The sequence below is a fragment of the Lemur catta genome, chromosome 4 (assembly GCF_020740605.2).
Source record: "Lemur catta isolate mLemCat1 chromosome 4, mLemCat1.pri, whole genome shotgun sequence".
NCBI lineage: Eukaryota > Metazoa > Chordata > Mammalia > Primates > Lemuridae > Lemur > Lemur catta.
In genome coordinates this window covers 5,346,528-5,373,745 of record NC_059131.1, presented here as the reverse complement: position 1 = coordinate 5,373,745, position 27,218 = coordinate 5,346,528, and the positions used below count along the sequence as shown (strand labels likewise).

Genomic DNA, 27,218 nt, shown 5'->3' with positions numbered 1-27,218 from the left:
TTGTTTTAGAGTGGTTTGGAGTAGGTCAAATCATGTCAATTTGGTATGATCATTTGGTATGTAAATTCAAATTTATTTTTCCTCACTTTGGAATGTTATTTTTGGTTTTAAAATGGTAACATTTTTGTGTATGTGTTCAAGGATAATTGGACAGCACTTATATCTGCATCAAAAGAAGGGCACGTACACATCGTGGAAGAACTACTTAAATGTGGGGTTAACTTGGAGCACCGTGATATGGTATGTATGTTTTTATAAATGTTCTTAATAAAATGAAATCTTATTAACAATAGTAGATATATGTGAAATCTTATATTTTTATGTGTGAGGTGATATCATAATAATGTTTTTAGGATTTGGAGTTGGACATTGAAATGACCCTTCAGAATGTTTTAGAACCCAGGTGTTATGATGTATCTTTTTACGAATATTCTTAGTCATCATTTTCAGTTTATTTCAGAGTTTAAAATTCTGAAATAGTGTTAAAAACAACTTATTCCCCTTCAATAAATGAGTGTTTAGAACTTTTGAGAAAATTGATTCCTTTTGTACTCTGAGGGACATCAGATAGTTTAAAAATACTTGTCAGTTTGAAGTTTAAATTTTGAGAATAATATTTACAGATTTATTTTATGATGTAATTCTGTTCAGATATGCTATCTGTACACATTAGAAGTTTAACAAGATGTGATCCTTAATTATCACTTAGCTCGTATTTGACCTTGGCATCTGGTTAAAGCATAAAGGTGATGAAAGGGATCATCATCTGGCTTACTTTAAAATGTTCAGCCTTTTCAAAAATTAATTTTATCAGTAGAAGAAAGGAAATAAATTATCTGCCTCAGTATATAAAACATACATTACTTAGCTGATGATGCTTTTTGAAGTACAGATGGTCTGAGTTTTTAAGAAGGTGTAGCATTCTACTATCTTGCACTTAATAGTATATTACAGTTTACATGGTGGTTTTACCTCTATAAACTTATATTTGTTCTCAAAGCTTAGTGAAGTGGGTGGCAGCCTTATTTTTATATGAAGATACAGAGAACACTGGTATTCTGTTTCCTAAAAGAAATTTAAGTGCACTGCAATAAAAGTTTAGGGAGAGAAGATAATGATGTCAGTAACTTAGGCAAAGAGTAAAATGTGGTGTTCTTATCTTATTGGTACATAAGGTAGAAGGGAAATGCAGGAAGCTAGCTAGTTCTGAATATTTTATTAAACGTACCATACCAGTTTATCAGATGAATTAATAATACGAGGTACCTATTCTATGCCAGGCCTCCTTAGGTGCTTTATAGTTTCTGTTTTATTTAACTGACTTCTCAGAACAATCCTATGGACTTAGGGTGAATTTTGTTCTTCTCGATGTATAGATGAGGAAATTGAGACTAGAAGAAGTGAATCTTTGTCCAAAGTCACACAGCAGTCAGGCTGGGCTTTGAACCTAGGTCTGCCTACTGCAACAGCTTTCTCCTCTATCATTCTTCGATGTATATTACCAAGGGAGTGAGGAACTGTAAAGTATACATTATGAATGTGTAAAAATCTGGTAAGATTTGTAAAAAAAAGATTTCTTAAACTCTTTTGGCTCTCCCTATTTCTCCTTATTTCACCAAAGTAATGATCACAAAACCTTTACCATTTAAACGGTCTTTGTGTTTGGCTTTAAAACACCCAAAACTTGAGGAAACTGAGGACTGTGTCTCACTTAGTCCTGGGGAACCTTACCTCCAAGGGTTGGCTTGGTGGTCGTAGCCACCAAGCTGAGGGAAGGCAAAGTCTTTGGGACTTACTTAAGGAGAGGAGGGTGACCACTGAGGTTCTCTGGGGTTCAGGAAGAATTTCAGGTGTAATGTCAGGAAATGTAGAAAGGGTTCTTCCTGGGAGGACCTTTAATGGGCACCAGTCTGAAGAAGGAGTTCATAAAAAATAAAACTAGTACTAGAGTTAATTGGTCTCAAGTTTTTCATTTTTGTGAATTTAGGATTAGTTTTCTTGAGATTAAAATTTTATCTCATAGATTCTTGCACACGGGGGCATTATTCAAATTAAAGTGAGGGCATGATTTTAAAAAAGTTCAGGGCAGATATTGTACAGGTTAAATGTTGGTGTATGTAAGACTTGACTAAATGTCCAGCTCTATAATTTGACCTAAATGAATTATGTCAGTCGTTCCTTGTCTTTCATGACCTTGACACTTTTGAAGAGCATGCTTGTGGTATTTTTAGGATGTCCTTCAATTTGGGTTTGTCTGATGTTTCTCATGATTAGATTGAGATTGTGCTTTATTAGGAAGGATGCCACGGAGGTGATGTGCCTTTCTCAGTACACCACATTAGGAGGAACGTGATATCAGTATGTATCACTGATGATGCTGACCTTGGTCTCTCGATCAAGATGCTGTCTGCCAGGTTTCTCCACTGTAAGGGTATTATTTTTCCCTTTGTAATTACTAAATATTTGGGGGAAGATACTTTGAGATGAAACAAATATCCTTTTTCTAATTAAACTTTCACTCATTTGTTTTATCATCCATTAATGAATCCTACCTACAGCACTTATTCCTGTGGTGTTATGTTGATTTTCTATTTCCCTCATTTATTCTACATTTGTTAATTAGAATTCTTCTATAAAGAATAAATATAATTATTTATAAATATATATAATGTTTATATAAAATATACTTATATACTACATAAATATTATATAATATATTTATTATAAATATATATGTATATATCATCATGGAAATACACATTATACACACACATGTGTGTCAGTCCGTCCTAATGGACTGGTGAGTATTTGTTTTATTCTTTGGGTTATAATCCAGCGCTATAATCCATACTTATTTTGTTGCTCACGTCCAGTTTTGGCCAATGGGATCTCCTTCAGGCTGGCTTCTATGCCCTTTCAAGATTGTCTGTCCTTTTTGAAAAAAATTTTTTTAAAATTACTTCCTTATTTTCTGGTACGTCAAGATGTTTCAGGCTCATGCTGACTTTATATTTTCCCTGCCCTAGCACTGAAATCCACCAGTTTTCCAAGGAAGTCTGGCTCTTTTTATTGGAAAATGCTGAGAAGCCAATGTCTAGGTGTCAGATGTACCTATTGCTAATAGGCTGTCACTGCTTCTAGTCCATCTCAAAGGATAGAAGTAGGAAATACATGTATATGTATACTAACTCTGCATACACATACATCTATCTCTGTATCTATCTGTATATATATATATATTTAAAAAAATAAGTCCCTATTGATACCTCTATCTTTCCTCTCCATATTCTTAATGTTTTGGTTGATTTTTAGAAACATTTATGTACAGTAAAATTAACTCTATGATGTACACTTGATGGGTTTTGAGGCATGTGCCGTGTCATATACCTACCACAGGCCCCTCACTTGGGTAGGCCCTCAGGCTGCTCCTTTACAATCAACCCTCCACCCCCTCCCCAACCCCTGTCTTTGCCCTTTCTGCAGTTTTGTCTTTTCCAGCTTAGGGGAAGCATTTGAAACACGATCAGACGGATTAAGTGATTTATAGTCTCAGAACCAAATGTGGGTTGGTCCAAATACTGATTTTAAAAAGCCAAATAACGCATAATTCCTTGGTAAGATTTGATTATATTGGTCTCTTTTATTGAATTGCATTATAGCTAAAGAGAAAGTCACTCTTGTAGCTTAGTAAATAAAACGTTTACCATGCTGTTAATTCTACGTAATGACCTCACCCACCCCTGGAGTCCTGATCACAGATCATTGCCTTAGCGTTTCCCTCTTTTAGCAAGAGGAACTCTAATGACCTGGGATTAACGGATGTATTTTAATGCAGGAGTAGAGTATGGTTATTGGAATTCCTCTCTGGATAAAGTTTAGACTCATACAAGGAAAAGAATATCTAGGGACATTTAAAGTTTTCTGAAGGAAAGTTTTTAGACAGCCAAAGTAAATCTTAGAAATTTGGCAAGATCCAACATGAATGTTCCCTATTTCAATTTTCATGATGTAGTACAAAGTGTGGAGTGATGATTTGTGGACTTAAGAGATTTGACTTATTTCATGTACTATTGTATATTTATATGGGGATTTAAAACTGCATAGTATTAACTTTATAATATAAACATTGGTTTATAAATACATTCACAGAAAGAAAATCATTAGTGGCATTTTTATGCTTAAAGAAGATCCAAACTTTTATCTCCCTTCCCCCCCTTTGTTTTTCCTTCAGGGAGGGTGGACTGCTCTCATGTGGGCATGTTACAAAGGCCGCACTGCAGTAGTAGAGTTGCTTCTTTCTCATGGTGCCAATCCAAGTGTTACTGGTCTGGTAAGTGTTAATAAGAAATTCATTTGTAATATAAATGGTAAGTGTTTTTAGGGAATATTTAAGGCTGATTATACTTAACTTCAAAGCAGATAGAAATTTTATGAATCTTACTAAGCAATAATAATGTAGAATGTGCTTTCAAAACATAATGAGAATTTTTTTCTTAAGGTAAGTTTATTTCTCAATTTTTGTCCAACAAAAAGGCAGCTCTTAGAGTTTAAATACTATATAACATTTCAAAAAGAGATTTTGAAATCTTTAGTCATCTTCTTGTTTTTTTTGTAATTGTGCATCCTTAAACTGAACTTCTTTAAAGAAAAGCGACATTTACAAAATAACCATACCATTTTTCTATATATTCTGTTATATATACACATAATCCTCTTATTTTACTTTCTTCTAATTAGTATTGCCTCTTGACTAGATAATCACATTTTAGTGTACTGAATTTATAAATATGTTCATAATGTGTTTATTTAAGGTTGAGTGCATCTTAGTTACCATTTGTGTATTTTATGAGTGTTTTTAAAGTGGAGAATAGTATGTAACTTGATTTTTTTAAAAAAAATATTAGTTTGTGTTACTTCCTTTGATATTTACTTTACTTAGCAAATGTGTTTTGAATGTCCACCTAAAAAATTTTGTTTCTTTCCCTCCATCCCTCCCTTCTTTCCTTCTTACCTATCTATCTACCTATCTCCCTGCCTACCTACCTATCTATCCCAGCAGTACAGTGTTTACCCAATCATTTGGGCAGCAGGGAGAGGCCATGCTGATATAGTGCAACTTTTACTGCAAAATGGTGCTAAAGTCAACTGCTCTGATAAGGTAGGTCAGCACAGTCTTCCCAGGTTCCAGTCCAGGTTATGTCCACTCAATGTGTCAAGTTATAAGCATTTTATGTTTTTGTATATTAATATATTTTATGTAGATATGTACGTGATAGATAGATCCCTTATGTGTATTGTGTACTAAGTGTCCTTTTGATGTTTTTTATGTCACATTCATCATTCTCAAGAAAACAAACAGGGCTAATGGAATCCCTGTCTTCATTGTTCGAAGTTTTCTATTGGAATGCTTGTTCCTACCTTAAGTCAATCTGCTTTCTCTGTATTGTTGCTAGAATGATCTTTCTAAAATCAAGTTTGGTTATTTCTCTCTTGTGCTTAAAATGCTAAAGAACACTAAAGAACATCTCTGGTATGGTGGGAGAAGGTGGGCCCTGCCTGCCTTTCTCTCCTTGCTCCTGCTCCCTGTGCCCCGCAGCCCCTTGCACGCCAGCCACCCCAGGACCCGCAACGTCCCGAGTGCACGTGCTCTGCCGCAGCCTGCCGTGCCTCTTCCTCCTCTGCCGTAGCTGTTTTTCATCTGTCGGCCTCAGCTCATTTGCCATCACCTCTGGAAAGCTCCCTAGAATGTTGTCCTATTTTTTTTTTTAAATCTTTAACACGTACCTCAAATATTCAATAAGTACTTACCTAGTTATCTTATTCTTCCTTGTTTTTGGAGAGCTTTGATGGCTTTCACTCTTTCAGGATAAAGCCCAGGCTTCTCAGTTTGGCTTCAAGCAACCTTCCCAGGCTCACTTCTTGCCATTCCTTTTCATATATGCTGTGCTTTTAGATACAACAGCTTGTCTAATGTTCGGTGAACTTAGTTGCTTTGTTTATTCTGTTCCCTCTGCTAGAAATGTTACCTCCTCTGTCTGATGAACTCTGATTTATTTTTCAAGGCTCATTTGAGGTGTTACCTTCCTTGTTAAGTCTCCTTAACGTAGGTGCCCCTTCCTGTGTACTGTCAGTTCTGTCTGTGCATACTTTCATTTGTGTATGTAACCTGTTGCCTTGTGATGATTGATTTCTGCAGATTTCTTACCTCTAGAGTGTAAGTTTCATAAAGATAAGGAATGTCCTTTTTTTTTCTTTTTGTACCTCCATTATTTCCGTTAGCTGTCTTAGAACTTAACACGTGGTTGGGGTAATCATATTCATTTCAGATTAATAACAATGTAGCTAAATACAGAAAAATAGCTATTATTTAAAGATTTGTTTTTTGTAATTGGAATATATTCTGTGCATAAATTTCTTTAAGTGAAACAGTATCGCTTAACCTTATGGGGGTGTTGGAAATCATCCTTATCTTGATCTGGATGGTGGTTATACAGGTGGTTACGAAAGTAAAAAATCTTCAAAGTAGCACACTGAAAATTAGTATATTTTTTGCATTTTATGCATGTTATGCCTTATTTAAAAATACTGCATAAAATAATAGCTTAATGAGGAGTATAAGGAAGCTATTGCAAATATTTATAATATAGCATTTAGGAATGTTGCATTTTGTACTGTTTGCTAATTCAAGTTGACTGAGGTTTGAGGTATGTCTAAAATGGCAGCAAGTTCTGTCGATGTTTCTGATTTGACAATTTAATAAGATAGAGAAACCTTTATTATCTCCTACTGGCCTATAGAAAAATATTTATATGTAGCTTGGCATTCAAGGCTCTCCAGAATCAGGTATTATGCTACCTAACCTGTCATTCTTTAGCGTTTTGAGAAAATGTTTAGCACCTACTGTGTGCAGTGCCCTATACCCTTACTTAGCACAGGAGATACAAAAACAAAGAAGAAGTGATCTCTGTTCAGGGAAGCAGGGACGTAAGTGGGACATACAAAATGCAAACGCTAAGGGTCAAGTGACTTAGGAGTTTGAAGATGGGATAATTCACTGATGGCTGAGCAGTCAGTAAAGACTGGGTAGAACTGAGACTTACTCTAGACCTTGAAGAAAGGGTGGAGCTTCTGTTAGTGCCGAGGAGGAGGGGAGATGAACTGGGCACAGGGGAACATGAGAGCAAAAGCACCAGGGTGTCGTTTGTGCGGTGTGCTGAGCTGGCCTTGAGTGGATGGGTGTGGCTGGAGGGGCTGAGTGGTGAGGAGGGGCTGAGAGGAGGAAGCTGGGGCACAGGTGGAGCCGCCTTCAGGTGGGCCTTGGACACCCCACTGGAGAGGTTGGTCCTCTGCCCTGTAGACACAGAAAAGCACTGGGGGATCCAAGTAGTAGATTGGCACAAAGTGGTGTTTTAGAAAAATTAATGTTTGGTAGTGCATTGTGGGGTGGATTGAAGACTAAGAGAATATTTTTATTGCTGACAGAAATAAGCAGGTTTCTGTGCAAACTAATTTTTAGAGAAGGGGAATAAAGTTTGTTCTGGATGTGCTGACTTTGAAGCGGTGGGGCACCTGTAGTTAGGTTCCTGCGAGATAGTGGACCTGGCGGCGTGGGGTGCTGGTGATGAAGGGCTTACACGGGTGATTCTGAAATCTGTGAGTGTGGATTGGTAACTGAGATCAGTAGCACTGCAATGCTGTGAGCACAGGGCTGATTATTAGGAGTGTCTGCAGAGGTAGGAGAATTTGGCTGGCTTAACGTCGAAGGTGATGAACGAATTGAAAGTTCAAGTTGGAAAGGACAGTCAGTTTAGTTCAGAATACTGCAGGGCTTTCAGGAAGAAAAGAAAGAACTGGGTAAAAGATCTTTAGATCTGGGGTTTAGGTGACTATCAGTGACCTCAGGGATAGTGGTTTTTTAATGTTTATAACAGAAATTAGTTTTCAAGGAGATTTTGGTAAAGAATTATAAATTATTTTGAAAAATCTGAAAGAAAGAATGACTAGTATCTTAAGAGAGTAGCTTGTTGGAAAAGTTTGTTAGAATAAGAGAGACCTAAATTGAAGGGACCTAAATCAGAGACCTAATGGGAAGAGGGAATAAGAAGAAAAGACTGAAGATGTGGGAGGAGATTGAGTGAGGTTCTAGGTGAAACTAGAAGGTGGTAGGATCGTGAATACACATGAAGAGATTAGGTTTGGGAGGGATAGAGGCCAGAATTTGAGAAGAAGAGAAGAGAGAGCCTTATCGAGGTAGTTCTGAGTGCTGACTCCAGAGCTGTTTTGAAGTAGACAGGAAGCAAGGTGAGGGATGGTCTTGCTGGATGTCAGAAATTCTTTTTCATGATGAAAGTGAGATTGTCTGTGGAACATAGGGGTGAGGCCAGCTGGCTAATGTGATGGGGTGGGAGAAAGAATAGAAATTATGACATGTAATCTTGTATTGTTCAGTTTTACAAGAAGGGCAAAAATCAAATATAATAGGTGTTCAAAGGATGAGAGCTTAATTATAATTAGTATATTTAAAAAAGGTTTTATAAAGGGTCAGTGTCTATGTGTGTCATTTTTAAGGATGTCTCAGATCTTGATTTATAAGGTTAGGGAAGGCATTTTAGCCAGAGAAAATGTTATCCACAAAGGAGGAGGCTAGAAAAGGGAATTTAATTCTGGGAGAAGACTACAGATGCAGGAGGGAAGTTGGGAATTTACTCCTGTACTCCTTATTCCGTCTCTCTAAGCGTCTTTTGAGGCAGTGGCCATAACAACTGTTTCCCTTTCATTATTACTTTCTTCCTTTTTGTTAGGCACCTGCTCCCGTGTGCTGTATTGGCAGCCTTGTGATTCTGGCTGTCACGAGGTCCCATCCATCAAGGAAGAGTGCCCAGGGCTACAACCTTCAACAGCGTGTTGCTGGGGTGTCTGATATAATTTATAGCACGGCACTGCTCAATGTAGTAGCCACTAGCCACATATGGCTACTTAGTCTTAAATTAATTAAAATGAAATAAGATAAAAATTCATTTCCTCAGTCACACTAGCCATATATCAAGTGCTTAATAGTCGTATTTGACTAGTGACTACTGTATCAGGCAGCACAGAATTATAGAGCATTTCTATCAACACAGAAAGTTCTGCTGGACAGGGCTGCGCTAGAGAATAAATGTTCATTAAATGTTGATTTCTATCTGTGGGCTCCCAGGTACCTAAAGGTCACTGTGGGTATTGATATATCTGTTGATTGCCAGACACCCAAAGGTACAACATTGCCTTATGCGTGATTTATATTCTCTGATGCCTTTTGAATCATGTTTCAGGGAAAGGTGCTTTTGAGTGCAGTTTCTAGGCTGAAGTTGTCATGTACAGAGGCTGATTTTGGCTGGGGATGGTGGTTAAGAGCACAGACTGCAGCCAGACTTGTTAGGTTCATGGGTCTTTCTTGTTCCACCACTTGATAGCTTTGTGACTTTAGCCTGTTGATTAACATCGCAGGGTCGCAGTTTCCTCATCTGTGAAAATGTGGTATCATGAATTGTACTTACTCTTGTGGTAAGGATTATGTGTGTTAACCCATGTAAAGTAGTTAGAATTAATTTAGTTTGGCACTTGGATGTTACTATTTTCACCTACAATCAGTCTGTTGGACATTCTGTTTCATAAGATATGTGAATTGAAAATTTGGGGCTGTATGATTTTATGATGGAAAAATTGTCACTCATAAAAGTTAAAAAGACACTTCATGCAGTTGTTAATCATCTGTTCAGGAGAAATAAATTGGGAGAAATAGGATTTATCTAGGATTAAAGTTATGATTAGTGTATGCAGTTATCTAAGAATACTCAAGAGTATGATTTTTATTAAAATTCATGTTGAGAGATAGATTCTTTTAGTATACCTCTGATAATTTTAAATTTATTGTTTGTTTTCACAGTATGGAACCACCCCTTTGGTTTGGGCAGCAAGAAAGGGTCATTTGGAATGCGTGAAACATTTATTGGCCATGGGAGCTGACGTTGATCAAGAAGGAGCTGTAAGTATCTTATATTTTAACTCCTGGTGATATAGATATGTTTTTGATTTTAAGAGAAAGACTGTTTTTCCTTAGTATTAATATATGTCTGGGAAATTTTCTTTCTAATTCTTGAATGATAATGACTTAGGAAAACATGCATTTTCTTTCTTTTATCCTAAGTGTGTTACATTATGAATATTATATGCTATAAATATATGCTTTTAAGGATCTATTGCTAATGCATATAAATTTTGTGAGGCTGAAAGTACTGTTAATGGAAAAAGACCCAAACTCTGTAAAATAATTCAAAGAGGCTATTCTGAGCCAAATATGTGTGACCGTCACCTGGAGAGCCATGCCCAAGAAGCCATGAGCAAGTGGTCTTGCTGCGGTTGGGTTTTATACATTTCAGGGAGGCAGGAATGACACATAAAGTCATAGATCAATACATGCAAGTAGTACATTGGTTCGGCCCAAAAAGGTAGGACATCTTGAAGCAGGGGATTACAGGTTATAGGTGAGTTTAAAGATTCTTTGATTTGTAATTGGTTAAAGAAGTGAAGCTTTGTCTAAAGGCTCGGAATGTTTTAAGTTAAGGAAGTCTATTAATCAGAGACAAACCATCGGACATAAACCCAGACTCAACTGATCTGTTAAGTAAATTGATGACTTGCAGGTATGGTTTAAGCTTTACCTTGTATAGCTTTAGGCCTGTTAATGAGTTACAAAGGATATCTAGAAGAGGGGAGGTGGGAATGATGAGGCATGTCTGACCTCCCTTCTCAAGGCCAGCAACTCAGCTTTAGGGTATTTCTTAGGTCCACTTGCCAAGAGAGAGTCCATTCAGTCAGCTGGGGGGCCTAAGATTTTATTTTAGTTCACAGTATAAATAATAACTTTTAGCAATATTAGTATGATATTATGATATATTTACAGTCATGTGTCACTTAACAATGGGGATACATTCTGAGAAATGTGTTGTTAGGTGATTCTACCCTTATGTAAAAGTGGTAGAATATACTTATTCAAACCTAGATAGTAGAGCACACCTAGATTATATGGCATAGCCTATTGCTCTACAAACCTGGACAGCAAGTTACTGTACTTGTAATACAATGGTACTGCAACTGTAATACAATGGTATGTATTTGTACATTTAAACATAGCTAAACATACAAAAGGTACGGGAAAAATACGGTATTATAATCTTATGAGACCACCATTGTATATGCAGTCCGTCATTGGCCAAAATGTGTTGCGCATGACTATATTTTGGTTTTTGTCTATGGTTCCTAGCTCATTGCTCCTTTGTAATTTCCTAAGAGACTAGAGCAATGAGAGTATCTTTTGTTAAAATGTTTTGCCTTTTGTGCTTGGTTTTTGAAACAGTTCCTAGAGTAATAAAGGTGAAAGACAGTCTTTTGTTACTTAAAACAAGTCCCTTTCAGCCACACCTGAGTTCATGTTAATGAGGTGATTTTTAGAAAGCGCCTAGATAACCACACATTGGGGGGCTGGTTGTGAGGGGAACAAACTGTGTGCTCAGAGGGTTGGAACTCACTACCCCACCCTCCCACCTCTGGGGAGAGGAGGGGCTGAAGGCTGACTTGATCACCAGTGGCCAGTGATTTAGTCAATCATGCCTTCATAATGAAGCCTCCATAAGAACCCAAAGGGACTGAGTTCAGGGTGCTTCCAGGAAGGTGAACAAGAACACATCCATGTGCCAGGAGGGTGGCATACCCCAACTGCATGGGGACAAAAGCTTCTGTTTTTGGGACCCTTCCAGACCTCATCCTGTGTATCCCTTCATCTCCGTGCTCATTCGTATCCTTTATCCTTTATAATAAACTGGTAAATGTTAAGTAAGCCTGAGTTCTGTAAGCCACTCTAGCAAATTAATAGAACCCAAGGAGAGGGTTGTGGCAACTCTGATTTATAGCCAGTCGGTCAGAAGCACAGGTAAAACAACCTGAAGATTTCAGTTGGCATTGAAGTAGGGGCTGTCTTGGGGACTTAGCTCTCAACCTGTGGGATCTGTCGCTATCTTCAGGTAGGTAGTGTCAGAATTGAATTGGAGAATACGTAGCTAGTGTCTGCTGCAGTGATTGCTTGCTTGGTGGGTGGGGAAAAACTTCCACACATTTGGTCACCAAAATTATTTTGTGTTGCGAGAATATAAAAGAAAATTGAGTTTATTTTCTTCTACACTTAGTATAAATTGTTTAAAAAAATGTTCAAATAGTTTTTAATATTAGTCGTGGAAAAAGTAATGCTCCACTAAAGTACATTTTCTTTAAAAAATTCAATATTGTAATTTTTTGGATATTTTCAGCTGTGCCATATTGTCTATCATCAATAAACAGATTTTAAAAAATCAGAAATCAGCCTTCAGAACCTTAAAGCTTAAAAATTGGTTAAAGACATCTTACTGACTAGCAGTTATGAATTCCTTATTGAGCACCTGCTGTATACCCCCCTGTGTCAAGTGTGTCAGGGAAACTGGAGAAGCCTAACAAATTGCTTTTCCCTTGAGCTTATAGGAATACAGTTAAAGGAAACAACATTTATGCCCAGGAAACAGTTAAAATTATACAGACTACTATTTGTAGAAGTATTATATTATGTGAGATGGATTGTAAAGAATTCTGAGAAGAGATACTGCCAAGTCTCTGGCTATAATTAAGGGTAAACTCTTTATATTGACATATCAACCAGTTCCTCCTGTTTTCCATGTTGGCAGAGAAGCTACTAATTGCCGACCTTGAAGCTGTGTGTACTGTTTTCGTGCCGTGTGGAGACAGCATGATCCATAGGCAGCTGCGAACATCATACCTTCCACTTTTGTCCTTTCTGGACAGTTGGTCAAGTGGATGACTGGCTTGTCTCTATGGTGACTGACTGCCAAAGGATTTGAAAAGCTGTGTTGTTTTAATATGGAGAGAATGACAGCTTAGGTTTGGGGGCTGATCTAATAATTGAAATATTTCTATAAGGAAATCATATGACATCTTAAAGTAAATCAGCATCTCAAGAAGCAATTTTTTTTTTTTTTTTTTGAGACAGTCTTGCTCTGTTGCCTGGGCTAGAGTGGAGTGGCGTCATCATAGCTCACTGCAACCTCAAGCTCCTAGACTCAAATGATCCTCCCGTCTCAGCCTCCTGAGTAGCTGGGACTACAGGCGTGTCTGCATGCCTGGCTATTTTTTTTTTCTATTTTTAATTGAGCAGGGTCTTGCTCTTGCTCAGATTTGTCTTTAACTCCTGACCTCAAGCAGTCCTCCCACCTCGGCCTCCCACAGTGCTAGGATTACAGGTGTGAGCCACTGTGCCTGGCCTCAAGAAGCAATTTTAACATGTCTGGTAATGAGCTAGATTCTTCTATTAGGGGATTTATTGCTATAAAATAGATATGCAGTTTTTAAAAGAATGACTTAAGACGCTTTTTGAAGTGTGGTTTCTAGATCACTGTAAAAGACTGTATATATTATACTTTTCTTGAAATATCCTATAGCTATTAATTCAGTGTTTAACTTCAGTTTTTCATATGAGTTTTATTATAAAGAATTCTTAGTTTGAAGTCTAATTTACCTTACTCTGGATTATTTAATTTAGAATGTGTTTAAATTTAGTCACCATGTCAACTATTTTGTACTTAATTACGTTAGTGAGAGGGTTTGTTCATTGTAAATGACTCCAGTTTCAGATTATCATTTAAAAAATGATAATAGTAGTTCTAATGGCTCAAGAGAATTAATGTATCTTCAAAAACAAAATATGCCTTCTGGCCATTTTTGGTATATGTCTGGTTGTTTGTGTTGGCATTTTATTATCAGAAATGAATGCAATAATAGGCATCTATTTGAAAACACCTGTTTTATGATTATGGAATACATTGTGTATTTTCTAGACTATACTAATTTCTTGGGCTTGCTTTTTTCTTTTTTAGAATTCAATGACTGCACTTATTGTGGCAGTAAAAGGAGGCTACACACAGTCAGTAAAAGAAATTTTGAAGAGGAATCCAAATGTCAATTTAACAGATAAGGATGGAAATACAGCTTTGATGATTGCATCAAAGGAGGGACATACGGAGATTGTACAGGATCTGCTAGACGCTGGCACATACGTAAACATACCTGACAGGGTAGGCTCCTTGTTTCATAGTGCCTTCTAGTGGTGAAGTGGATGGAAGGTTGCTTTAATTGCCTCTTACCACCTTGCAGGATTCTTCATGCATGAGATAAAATTGTTTTAAGATAAGTTTCATTTCCACCTTTAAAACTAGTAAGTTAAAAATTATTTTGAGTAATTTTTGCTTGTCAAAAAATTTTGTTATTGAAAACGTCACATATACATCTGTAACTGTCCTTGATGTACATCACTGAAGGTGGTGTTCATGGCTCGGGTTAGTCATTGTTCCAGGGCTTTAAGTACCACTGTTTCCCCTTAAGATTTTCACAGTTCTTTCTATTGTCCTAACTTCTCTGAGCTTCACATTTAAATATCCAACTCTACCTGAACTCTCCACTTGAATGTCCACTTGGCTTCTTAAACTTAAGGCAAATAGATGACCTTTTTTTTCACCCCAAACCTGCTTTTTGTTTAGTCTTCTCCATCTCAGCAAGTGGTACAACCATCCACTCTGTTGTTAAAGCCCCAAGTCATGTGCATTAGCTGTGATTTCTTTCTTTCCTCACCTACCCCATCCAGTTCTCCAGCACATTCTGTTGACTCCAAAACATCTCCTTTATCTGTTGCTTCTCTTCATCTCCACCATCACCTGCCCTACCCAAGCCACCGTGTTATATAGCATGTTATATAGCATATAGCATCGCATCTGGGTTCTCTTGTTGCCTCGACTTTATTCTTCACCCTGTTCTCAGAGCAATCTTTAAAACAATAAATCTCTCATGTACCCCTTTGTTTAAAGCCATTCAAGACTTCCTCCTGCATTTAGGATAAACGTTACCTTTTTAGTCTATAGATGCTACATAGCATTGTCTTTGCCTCCCTCTTGTCCTCATTTTATACCACTCTTCCCCTTTTCAGTAGGTTGCAGACATTTAGTGCCTTTCCCCTTTTGAACACGCTGATCTCGTTCCTGCCCTGGGGACTTTGCAGCAACTGTGCTGTCAGCTGGGTGCTGACCTTCAAATGCTGGCTCCTTGTCATCCCCCTCAGCTTAAATGTTACCTGCTCTGAAAGGTCATCTTCTACTACCCAATCCATACTAACTACTGGGTCACTTTCTATCACATTACCCTATTTTAACTTTTTTTGCGTAGCATTTGTCTAATTTTTTGTTTATTGTATATCGTCTTTCACCGCCAGACTGTAAATTCTCCCAGAGCTGGGACCTTGTCTATCTTATTTCCCCTTGCCTAGCATGGTGCATGGCACATTGTGAGCAGCGAAATATTGGTAACCTTTTATTAATTTACTAGTCTGCACCCATGTTAATGCTAACGTTCTCAACTAAGAGTTGTCTGCCTTGGGTTTATTTCTGCTATTAATGTGGTAGTTAAGACACTACACTGTGGTGCTAAACTTAACAACTCTCAAGGACCTGCCTCTTGATTTATAGCACATCCCGGGGCCCTCTAAAGATTGAATTGAACTGGAACTCCTGAGCTCACCCAACCCAAAAGGCTACAAATGATTTGTAATTTAGCAGCAAATAAAATATTTATGCCATTTGCCAAAATAACCATTTCCAGTATTTGAAGTAATGGGAAGCGATAATTAAAAATGATGGTTGCTTGATGAATATAATTTCAGGGCAAAGAGATGTCCTCATGAACATCTCTTTCGTGTTCATGAGAGAGGCGTGAGCTTTGTTAAAGTCTTGTCCTGGAGAATGAATCAGCCTTATGCACTCCTGGACTGTAACTGCCAAATTGACTAGATATTACTGGGTGTTGGTCTGGAAACAAACCTTTCCCTTAATTAATATGGCTGTAGACCCACTGATAGCTTTAGCTTTATAGCTCCCTGTTTGGAATCCATGGCTTTTTTCATACAGCATTATTCAAAGAGATTTTTATGTAATTTCCAAATGTTCTTGGAGGTCATTGACAGCCACAGTGTCATTGTATTTAATTTACATTTGTAATGGAAGATTACCTTCAAAGAGAATATATTCTTGTTCTGAATAATTTGTCTTTCTAAACTTTTAAAAATGGAATATCAGACTCCTCATTTTGAGGCATAGAGTCCTTATTCTGAGGGCTGTTAATATCAGGTAATTAAAATTTTTCTCTTGGTTGGAGATAGATTCTTTTTCCAAGAAATTTTTCGAAAAAATCTATTATATTAATAAATGATTAGCCTTAACTTCAAAACAGTGCTTATGTGTTCTCCTCATCAAGTCACCTTGTTTTTTGGCTTTTTAGAGTGGGGATACTGTGTTGATTGGAGCTGTCAGAGGTGGTCACGTTGAAATTGTTCGAGCACTTCTCCAAAAATATGCTGATATAGACATTAGAGGACAGGTATGTGTGATGACAGTGCCGCTGTTATCTCTGAGTAGGATTGGTTGTATAGGTCCACTAAGGATAATGTTATTCTTCCCACTTGCCTATGGAGATAAACTTTTAAACCCTAATACATTTAATGGATATATGTTATTATTAAGTTTCACTGCCATTACTATAAAATTTCTGTATTTATGTCAAGTTAAATTTAGATAGAAGTAAACCAAAAAGAAGCTCATGTTTTTAGAATGTGCCTCCCTTACTAACATACAAATATATTCAGTCCTGAAACGAGTAGTTAGTGATACTGAGACAGTTGAGTGTATGGCACTTATTTATTTTCTTTAGTTTTTTCCCTTTGTTTTGTCTTCTATATCCATATGCTATTCTTTCATTCTTGTTTTAGTTTCTTTTCCTTTTTCCCCATTCTGCTTGCTTTTGCTAGGACCACTTGGTAGTGCCTGTGGACTTTGCTTAAGATAGTCCTCGTTCACAGAGCTACAAAGGTTATTAATTTTAGATAAAAGCCTTGCCCACAGTTGTGAATTTATCTAATACTTCAAGCGCTTTAGATTCAAAAAACTATTCTGGGTAACTCATTTTGTTGTTGGACAGTCTACATTTCTGCCCACTTTTTCCTTGTATTTAGCCAAAAAAATCTCTTGTATCCAAATCCATTTTTGAATCAAACTAATAAATATTATGCCAAATGTTGTAGGGGAATTAACATGGGACCTTTGCCTTTAAGAAATATGTATTTTAAATTGGAAACTTTTAGTTTATTAATGTTTATTTTTATGCCTTTTTTAAACAAAAAGTGAAGCCACAAGATGGTGTATGATTGATTGCCTAGTGAAAGGTTCAAGTATGAGTCTTGAGGTGGGGAAAGACGGCATTAAGAAAGGAGACTTGAAAGAAGGTAGAACTTGAGCTAAGTTTGAAGATGGGTTGGGTTTAAATAGGTAGAGAAAAGGAAGGCTGAGTGTTTCAGGCAAGGGCGGTAGTAATAGGATGAGAACATTTGAGAAAATTGTAAAGTGAAAGACTGTATCCCACAGCTAGTGAGTAAATCAGTTGGGGTGTGGGTGGGAGGTAGAGAAATTGAAATGGAAAGGAAGGTAGGACCAGAGACGTTTGAGGGCCACCCTGAGAAAGTTGTCCGGATAGTGTAGCGGGGAACTCCATTAGGGAAATTTTAGTATAGGAAACTTAATGTGGCAGCAGCAGAAAGTCATTCATTATCTTTTGGGTTAAAATCATGTTTTCACTAAAAGATGGTTTCTAGATCACCTATTTAGACTTTTACCTAACTACTGTGTGTCTGTCAATCCTGTTTTCCTATGTTTCAATCAGTTTTTTTGTTCGTTAGCTATACATACTTTCAAGGCCTGTGTGGATCAATTTTTGGTTTTTGAGCAAGATAGGATTTTCAAGAATCTGATTAAGAAAGTATAGGGGTGCAGGGTGGGTGGAGATTAAAAAGCTAAAAATGATAAAAACAGTAATGCCTTATGTTTGTGAACTACATTCTCATGCATTATCTTTTGAAATATTGGGCAGGTATACTTAGACCGTTATTACAGATGAAAATCTTTTGAAACATTGGGCAGGTATACTTATACCATATTACAGATGAAAATCCAAGAGTTCAGGATATTTAAGTGACTTGTCTAAGTTTACAGAGTTCAGGCATTGATGACTTCTCACCCAGTACATGTTCCTGAAATCTGTTTGCATTACAAAAATATATTTTATTGATTATATGGGATTGCTGCTTTTTAAGTCAAGCAATGTTAAGTTTACATAGGTTTCTTTCATAAAGAATTCTCAAAAATAAAGCCAGGATAGCATAAGGCTTGATATTATTTCCCACCATGCTGCCTGTTTGAATGCTTTTTGGCGGGAAAGATGTTTTACAAATAATAGTTGTAAATATTGTATCTTATGTGAAGTGATTGCTGATTTTTTTTTAATTATATAGGACAATAAAACTGCTTTGTATTGGGCTGTTGAGAAAGGAAATGCAACAATGGTGAGAGATATCTTACAATGCAATCCTGATACTGAAATATGCACAAAGGTATAAATGGCATTTCTATTCTGTTAGCAATACTTAATGCTGAATATTAGTCCTGTTCATTTTATTTCAATCACCTTTGATTGGTATGAGAGTTATATTGATTTTATTGGTAATATTCCATATTAAATTGAGGAGTAACTTTGTATCCTTTCAGGATTTGTGTATCCATAGCAAAATATAGTGTGTAATTTGTTCACTTCAATTAAATACTTTTCAGAAAGTACAATATAAGCTATTCATAAATTGTGGGCAGATCATTTTCTCCAAATTCTTTTATGTTTCTGTTATTGGGAATCCAGAACACATTTCCATTTAAAAGACAATTGTGACTGGTGGTTGATTCCCCAAACCAGCTACTGTAGCCTATTTTACTCAAATTGTATGAAAAATAAAAAATTATGTAAGACTTTGGTGATTGTATTTAGCCTTATATACAATAGTTTTCCATGGGGAAAATATTATTAGAATTCTGGATTGAAATGGCAGGAATTCTCAGTGAATAAAGTAAAATTATGGAGGCACCTGTAAGACAATCCTGGTAGGTCATTAAATAATATTTTATCTGCTGGAGATCTGGACCAGCATATTTCTAAATCAGTGACAGCACCTCCAGTACCCTAGGGCAGAAAAGTTTCCTGGATACCTTCTGGTTTGCAGGGGCTCCTTGATCTTTTTTCCTTTTTTTTTTTTTTTTTGGACCCCTGTGTCAGCCCCTGTGACTCCCTGTGGCTTATAATCAGTTTTTTTTTTTTTTCCTAACTCAGGGCTGAATTGTGGTCTCTTCTTATTTCCCTTGGTTTGGTTTTGAAAGCAATCACAAACTCTTTTGAGGTTTCTGAAGGCATCCTGCTTATATTAAATGGTTTCCAATGTTATACACAGGTCTTTAGGTTTACAGAGAACTGCAGTGACGAAATTTCTGAAAAGCTCAGGATACTGGCCTGCCTGGATGTTGACAGGCTGGACTGTGGGTTGGTTGGTGGGGAGATGGTGAGAATGGGAAGTAGCCTCTGGAGGGGCTGCCCCAGAGGTCAGCAGGGGAACCTGGGGGTTGACAGGAGCAGCCACTGCTGCCGAGTGCAGGGACTGATGCCAGGTGTGGTTTATAAGCAGGCAGACACATCCCATGCTGGATAAGGGATAGAAAATTATTTGGATACAAACAGGTGGTTGTGCAAGGAAAAGCACCTTTTTTGTTAGCTTTTAAACTATGTTTTTTTCTTTCTTGGTCTTTTTTTTTTTTTTTTTTTTTTTTTTTTGAGACAGTGTCTCGCTCTGTTGCCTGGGCTAGAGTGCTGTGGCGTCAGTCTAGCTCACAGCAACCTCAAACTCCCGGGCTCAAGCAATCCTTCTGCCTCAGCCTCCCGAGTAGCTGGGACTACAGGCATGCGCCACCATGCCCGGCTAATTTTTTCTATATATATATATTTTTTTTAGCTGTCCAAATCATTTCTTCCTATTTTTAGTAGAGATAGGATCTCACTCTTGCTCAGGCTGGTCTTGAACTCCTGACCTCGAGCGATCCTCCCACCTCGGCCTTCCAGAGGGCTAGGATTACAGGCATGAGCCACCACACGCCTAGCTTAAACTATGTGTTCTTGAGAACATTTTAAATAATAGACTGTTAGCAGAGTCAGATGTTTCTTGTCAAGTGCATTTGTATGACAAGCATTTAGGTGTAAAGCTATTGATATGTTAAACTTTCTTATCTGTGCCCACAGGATGGTGAAACACCACTTATCAAGGCTACCAAGATGAGAAATATTGAAGTAGTAGAGCTGCTGCTAGATAAAGGAGCCAAAGTGTCTGCTGTAGATAAGGTAAAGCATCTGTGCCAAAAAAGAAAAAAAGAAAAAAAAAATCTGTGCACAGAATAGTTTTCTTTGCTTTTTGTTTGTTTGTTTGTTTGTGTTTGGAGACAGGGTCTCACTCTATTCCCGGGGCTGGAGTACAGTGGCATCTTCATAACTCGCTGCAACCTTGAACTCCTGGGCTCAAGTGATCCTCCTGCCTCAGCCTCTCAAGTAGCTGAGGCTGCAGGCACACACCACCACGCCCAGCTAAGTTTTCTATTTTTTATAGAGATGGAGTCTTGCAATTGCTCAGGCTGATCATGAACTCCTGGCCTCAAGCGATCTTTGCAAAGTGTTAGGATTACAGGCGTGAGCCACCGCACCCAACCTACAGAACACTTTTTGGAAAGCTGCTGGTAGACTGACCTCTGTATCTAGTGGATGTATGGGGGTCTGATTTTATTTTGTGCAGGGAAAGATTACTTGCTGGGATGTCTGTGTGGGATTCTGATGCTATAATAGCGAGCCAAGGAGTGGACCGGCTCAGTGTGCTGTTAACAAAGCTGCTTCAGGTTTTCCTTCCATTGCTCACGCCAGTTACCGGTGGCTGCCATGAACTACCACATAAACAGGCCTTCGTTAGGGTAGAGCTTGTTGCACATAAACAGAAGGAAAGAATCCAGTGGGGCTGGAGAAGGTAGACTCTCAAAGTAGACTGGCATTAATGTTCACCGCAGGAGATAAAGTGTTCTTCCATGTGTCCTTGGGATAAATTCCTTTTAGAGAAATTTTCATATTTTCTCTAATAAATTTAACTCTAAATTGCTTAATACTTCTGATAGAATTGGTCTCTCGTTTTAGTTTCCATTTTAAACAGGCTTATTTCTTTCTCTACTTCAAATTGATTTTCCTCCAGAAAAGAAGTGATTTATTTATGAAGTAAGAAATATTGTAAATTATGATTTGGGCTTTACTAATTCATAATAGATTAAAGTTTATCTTTCTATTATTTGTGAGACTGTTGAACAAAAAGCACAGAATCGGCTGGGCGCGGTGGCTCACGCCTGTAATCCTAGCACTCTGGGAGGCCGAGGTGGGTGGATTGCTCGACGTCAGGAGTTCGAGACCAGCCTCAGCAAGAGCGAGACCCTGTCTCTACTAAAAATAGAAAGAAATTATCTGGGCAACTAAAATATATATATAGAAAAAATTAGCCGGGCATGGTGGCACATGCCTGTAGTCCCAGCTACTCGGGAGGCTGAGACAGGAGGATCGCTTAAGCCCAGGAGTTTGAGATTGCTGTGAGCGAGGCTGACGCCACGGCACTCACTCTAGCCTGGGCAACAGAGCAAGACACTGTCTCAAAAAAAAAAAAAAAAAAAAATAGCACAGAATCAATATGTTGCCTTTTTATTTTACCAAGTTTTACAACATTATTTAAAAACAAAACCAAAATAATCCCTCTACCCATCGTATTAATATAATTTCATATAAAAGAAAGGAAATTTTAATATTAAAAATTAGGAAGGACAAAAATGAAAGAAGAGTTTTTGAAATTGAATATGTATAAAGCTTTAAAGAAAACTTCCTCTAATGCCTGTTTTCCTCATTCTGCTGTCAACTCATATCTGATACTGGTCCCCTGGTTTGCAATACGGAACCACTGGACTCTACCTTTTAAGGTTCCATATAGCCTCATTAATTATGTAATATGTTATGTATAAATGATTATTTCATACTTATTAATAAGTTTCCTGAAGGACTCTGTCTTGGTATCCTTTTGTGTGTTGCTGTGCCCAGAGTCAGCACATGACACTTGCTGACAAATAACTCACGATAGTTCGAACAGTTGTTCATTCATTTAACACATTCTTACTGCGGACGGATAAGGTGCTGTCCTGTCAGAATTCGAGACACAAACGTGTATAAGTCTTGCACCTGGCTCTTTGTAGAGAATTTCATAAAAACAAATTTAAGAGTAAAGATTAATGTTATTTTTACATGGCCCATCACTGCTCACTGTTTATCTTCAGCATATCATCAGGGTGTGTAAATGTCTTCCCTGCTTTTTCAGAAATTTTGTGTCTGCCAGGAATACTTCTGATGATATTTTGCCTTCTCACAGGTTTGGAGATGAGAATTGGAATTGAGGGGGGGAAATAAGGTGACGAAATCAGGTTTAGCTGTGTTCAGTTTGAGGGCTGATGAGACATTCAGGAGGCTGCGGCCAGTAGGCATCAGGAAGTGTAGGGCTGGAATCTGGACACGAAATCAAGGCTGGCAGTTAGTTACTGGGGATGAGAGTTGCTGGGAGTGACTAAGATCATCAAAGCTAAGCTCAGAATTAACTTCTTATGGCATGTGTCATGTTGTAGTTTGTTGTGCAGTTGTGCATGTTTATCCAATCTCTTTGTATTACAGCATAAGCTACTTAAGGGCAGGAACTGTTTTGTCTTCTCGTTGCGTCCTCCAGAGTGTCCAGCACAGTACCTTACATAAGTAAGCTCAATAAACACATAGTTATTGTGCCACATTGAGGACATGGGGAGAGAATCTAGAAGAAAAGTCAAGATAAAGTCATGCTATGGTAGCCACAGAAAGAATAGCATAGGTCGTTTGCATGTGGCGCCGTAGAGAGATTGGGTGGGTGAGAACTGAGGATATAATTTGTTAAGTTTTGAGTCATTGGTTATCTTCAATAGAGGTATTTGTGAGATAATATTAATAAATGAGAACGTACTTTGCACACTAAAGAATGCTTTTTTGGTTTTTACATACTAGTTTTTATTAGTGTTGGATGTGGACACTAACGTGATTGGAGATTCTCATGGGGGAAGCAGGTGGGCTGATGTTAAGGAAAAGCGAAGGGCAAGGAGAGTGGAAGAGATTGTGGCCGTCAGAGAAGGACAGATCTTACATGAAAGACTCAAAGGTGGAGAATGTAAAGCAACGAAATTTGAGGGCTCACCATAGCAGTGAATGGTCGACGAAGGTCACAGGAACTGTCTGAATCCCTCTTGTTAGATGGGATTTCAAGTGTGGATCGTGGGGCTTTCTAGACAAATGAAGAAAGCTGTGAAATGGAATATAAATTAGTTGAGGAAGGTGATTGACATCTTTGGACAATGAATATTTGGGTGGGGGGTAGATCCTAATGAAGTGGATCCATGGCCTGGGAGTCGCTGCAAGGAGGAAGGAAGCCTGTTCCTTCTCCTCTTTCAGTGAGTTACGGGAAGGGGAGAAGAATGACCTTCTTTCTGGAGGGATTTGGGGGGAGTGATATCTGCAAAAAGCTGGAGAAGGAACTAGAGAAAGAAATTGTGGGGAAGGTAGAAATAAAAATTCGTATTATGCATGTGCTCTAAATGAAAAATATGAAAAGGTCAGATTTTCTATGATTTTACAGAACATGAAAATTGTTACTCTGTATATACTACATATAAAAATGTGAAAGTTCAAGTTTCATCCTATTATTTTACAGAAAGGAGACACTCCTTTGCATATTGCTATTCGTGGAAGGAGTCGGAAACTGGCAGAACTTCTTTTAAGAAATCCCAAAGATGGGCGGTTACTTTATAGGCCCAACAAAGCAGGCGAGACTCCTTACAATATTGACTGTAGCCATCAGAAAAGCATTTTAACTCAAATATTTGGAGCCAGTAAGTATTGGGTTTTACTCCTAACCAAGCTTTTAAATAAAGAATGTTCTATTTAAAAAAATATGAAAAATAAGAGGCCAGTGGCACTTTTGCATTGTCACTCTACTAGAGAATATCAGAGATTAGAAAGTTATTATTTTAATGTGGGAAAATTGTCCTCCCTGTCTAAAGTTCTCCCAAATTGTATTGTAGCTTTCTAAATTAAGCACATTCAGAGTCATCAACCAAGCTTTTAAGGACCTCTAAAAATCTGGTCAACTTTTCTGAAAGTGTTTTTCCCCATTGTCCCCCAAGTTTACTTTGTACTTTTATCACACCGTTCTCTGTTTCTGCATGTGGCCAGGGCATTTCTAGTTCTCTGCCTTTGTGTTTTGCCCCCGCAGTCATCCCCTCTCCATCCCAGGAATGCTCTCTTCTCGTTACAGTGATCGCTCTCCTCAAGGCTCATTTCATGTCACCTACTCCCTTCTCAATGACTTTAACTGATCTGCCTAACCACATAAAATTTTTGCCTCATTAGCATATTTAAGCACTTGTGTTTATTTTTCTTTTTTTATACTTACTACGTATGGCCTTTTATTCTATTTCTTTTAGAATTTTCCCCCTTCCAAATCCCAAGCTCTTCACTGTTTCTTAGCTTTGTGTCCTCTGTAACATCTCGTATGCCCTGAATATGGTACTAAAATAATTAATAATTTTTGTTTTTAAGAGATGGGGTCTTGCCCTGTCACCCAGGCTGGAGTGCAGTGGCATGGTCATAGGTCACTGCGACCTCAAACTCCTGGGCTCAAGTAGTCCTCCCACCTCAGCCTCCCAAGTACCTGGGATTATAGGCATGAGCCACTGTGCTTGGCTTAAAATGGTTTTTGATTGAAAAGAATGCACAGGAAAATGTAATCATTCATGTGTGCTATTTTGAAATATGAAATAATTTTTTACTAGATTTCAAAAATTATGTTAGCCCCAGAAACCAACAGGAATTAGTAGAATCCCATCACCTTCCAGTTTAGCTTCTTATATCTTACTTATAAATATGATTCTCTTTCATTATGAGTTTTTCTATTTTAAAATATTTTTTTCTGATTATAGTAGTAATGCACCCTCATTACATTTTAAGAATGAAAACATGAATATAACAGAAAGTGCCAAATTCCTCATTGTTCTCTGTCTCCCAACTTGTAGAGGTCATTGTTTGAATGACTCTCCAGGCTTTTCTTTACATTTGTAGAAATGTTTTATACTATGTATGTAGTTTTTAAAAAAATGAGTCATTACTATGATATAAAAGTTTTTAATACTGAAGTATATCATATTTTAATTATTACATAATCTTTCATTGTAGATTCTCATAGTGCATTGAGTTCTCTATTGATGAATATTTAGTTTACTTTGCTGTTAACAGCTCGTGCTGCAGTGAACAGCTTTATACACATATTCATTGACTCTTATTTTTAGGATTATTTTCTTAGGGTAAATTCCTAGAGGTAGAATTGCCAAGTCAGTGGATGCCCACAGTTTTGACAGACTTTCCAACATGGTTGTAAAAATTTGTTCCCCTGCTGGCAGTATGAGACAGCACGGTTCCCCACAACCTTGCTAACACTGAGTATTTCCAGCCTCTTAATCTTCGCTAGTCAGATTGATAAGAAAAAAAAAAAAATCTCATTTTAATTTGTGTTTTAAACTTATTAGTGAGATTGAGATCTTTTAATATATTCATAGGCTATTTGTATTCTTGCTGTTTCCCTTTTTGCATCCTTTGCCCACTTTTTAGTTTTTAATATTTTTTAAAAATTGATTTTAAATGTCTTTATATGTTATGAATATTGATCCTGGGACCATCCTATATGTTGCGTTACCCAGCTTACTCTCGGTTTATGGTCGTGGTGTTTTTATTCTCTTTCTAAAAGTTATACATTTTTCTAGTTTATCCTTTGGTCTTTTACTGTAGTTTTGGCCTTGATATTATATTAAGAAAGAAAGACTTTTCCAAAGATTTTTAAAAGTTTCTCTTATATTTTTGTTTAGTATTTTTATGGTTTTATTTTTTATATTTAATTTTTTAATGTTTCAGAAACTTAATTTTTATAGAGGCTATTAAGTGTGTAAAATGCTTTTAGCTATATTGCCCAGGCTGCCTTCAAAATTCTGGGCTCAAGTGATCCTCCCGCCTCAGCCTCCGGAGTAGCTGGAACTACAGGCACATGCCACCAACCCCATCTGTGTAGCATTTTAATTTAATTTATTTTTTTTTAACAAATAAATGGTTAAACTCTCTTAAAACCACTTACTAATTCATCCTTTCCTTCCTCCCTTATTTGAAATGCCACTTATGCTAATATCCTGTACGAGTTCTACGATGTTCTAATTATTGTAGTTTTAGTATTTAGTATAAGTAAACTTATATGTCTTCTCCAATGACAACTACCTTTTGGTAGTCTTTACATTTTTTTTCTTAGCTATTCTTACGTGTTCTTCTTGCTTTTCAATTAAAAAATTCACATGGGTTTTAATTAGAATTGCCCTAAAGTGCTAGATTAATTTGGGAGAATTGCTGAACCTTTCTGCCTGGAGCCATAGGAGGCAGAAAGGCTCAGTGTATCTATTATGTTCTTTAGTAAGGTTTGCAACTTTCTTTACGTGGGTGTTACTCATGTTAAATTCTTATGTACTAGTTTGTGTTTTAATTATCATATTTTGTTGATTCTGAAATACACATTATTCTATAATACATTTTAAAATCTAATGAAATTAAAATGTGTCCTGTAAGTAATGGATAAGAAAGCATTGTGTTGCAATTTAGCAGAATTTTTTTTTCTTTCTTACTTGTACATAAAAATGATACCTCTTATAATTAATAGGTAACTTAAGTTCTGTGAAATACAATAGTAATTATAGGTCTAAACATTGAAAATAAGATTTTTTCTTTTTAATTAAAAAATGAGAATGGATGTCCCTTTTTAATGGTAATGCCACTGTTTAATGTAAGGATATTTTGTGTTTCTAATTACAGGACACTTGTCTCCTACCGAAACAGACGGTGACATGCTTGGCTATGATTTATACAGCAGCGCCCTGGCAGATATTCTCAGTGAGCCTACCATGCAGCCTCCCATTTGTGTGGGGTTGTATGCTCAGTGGGGAAGTGGGAAATCTTTCTTACTCAAGAAACTGGAAGGTAAAGGGCCTGCTTATGCAAAGTCT

At 37.3% G+C, this 27,218-nt stretch overlaps 1 protein-coding gene across 8 annotated transcripts in view; it reads left to right on the top strand.

Annotated features, from left to right (window-relative positions):
- KIDINS220 (kinase D interacting substrate 220) overlaps positions 1–27,218 on the top strand; it is a 105,957-nt gene that overhangs the window by 15,673 nt on the left and 63,066 nt on the right. For 5 of the 8 annotated variants that reach the window (XM_045549000.1, XM_045548999.1, XM_045548997.1 and 2 more), the window contains exons 4-13: positions 142–240; positions 4,232–4,330; positions 5,057–5,158; positions 9,926–10,024; positions 13,956–14,153; positions 16,402–16,500; positions 18,464–18,562; positions 20,284–20,382; positions 23,837–24,014; positions 27,028–27,192. In XM_045549000.1, the coding sequence (XP_045404956.1) occupies positions 142–240; positions 4,232–4,330; positions 5,057–5,158; positions 9,926–10,024; positions 13,956–14,153; positions 16,402–16,500; positions 18,464–18,562; positions 20,284–20,382; positions 23,837–24,014; positions 27,028–27,192 (1,237 nt within the window). The remainder of the gene's footprint in view (positions 1–141; positions 241–4,231; positions 4,331–5,056; positions 5,159–9,925; positions 10,025–13,955; positions 14,154–16,401; positions 16,501–18,463; positions 18,563–20,283; positions 20,383–23,836; positions 24,015–27,027; positions 27,193–27,218) is intronic. The other 3 variants (XM_045548998.1, XM_045548996.1, XM_045548993.1) reach the window with 1 other exon arrangement.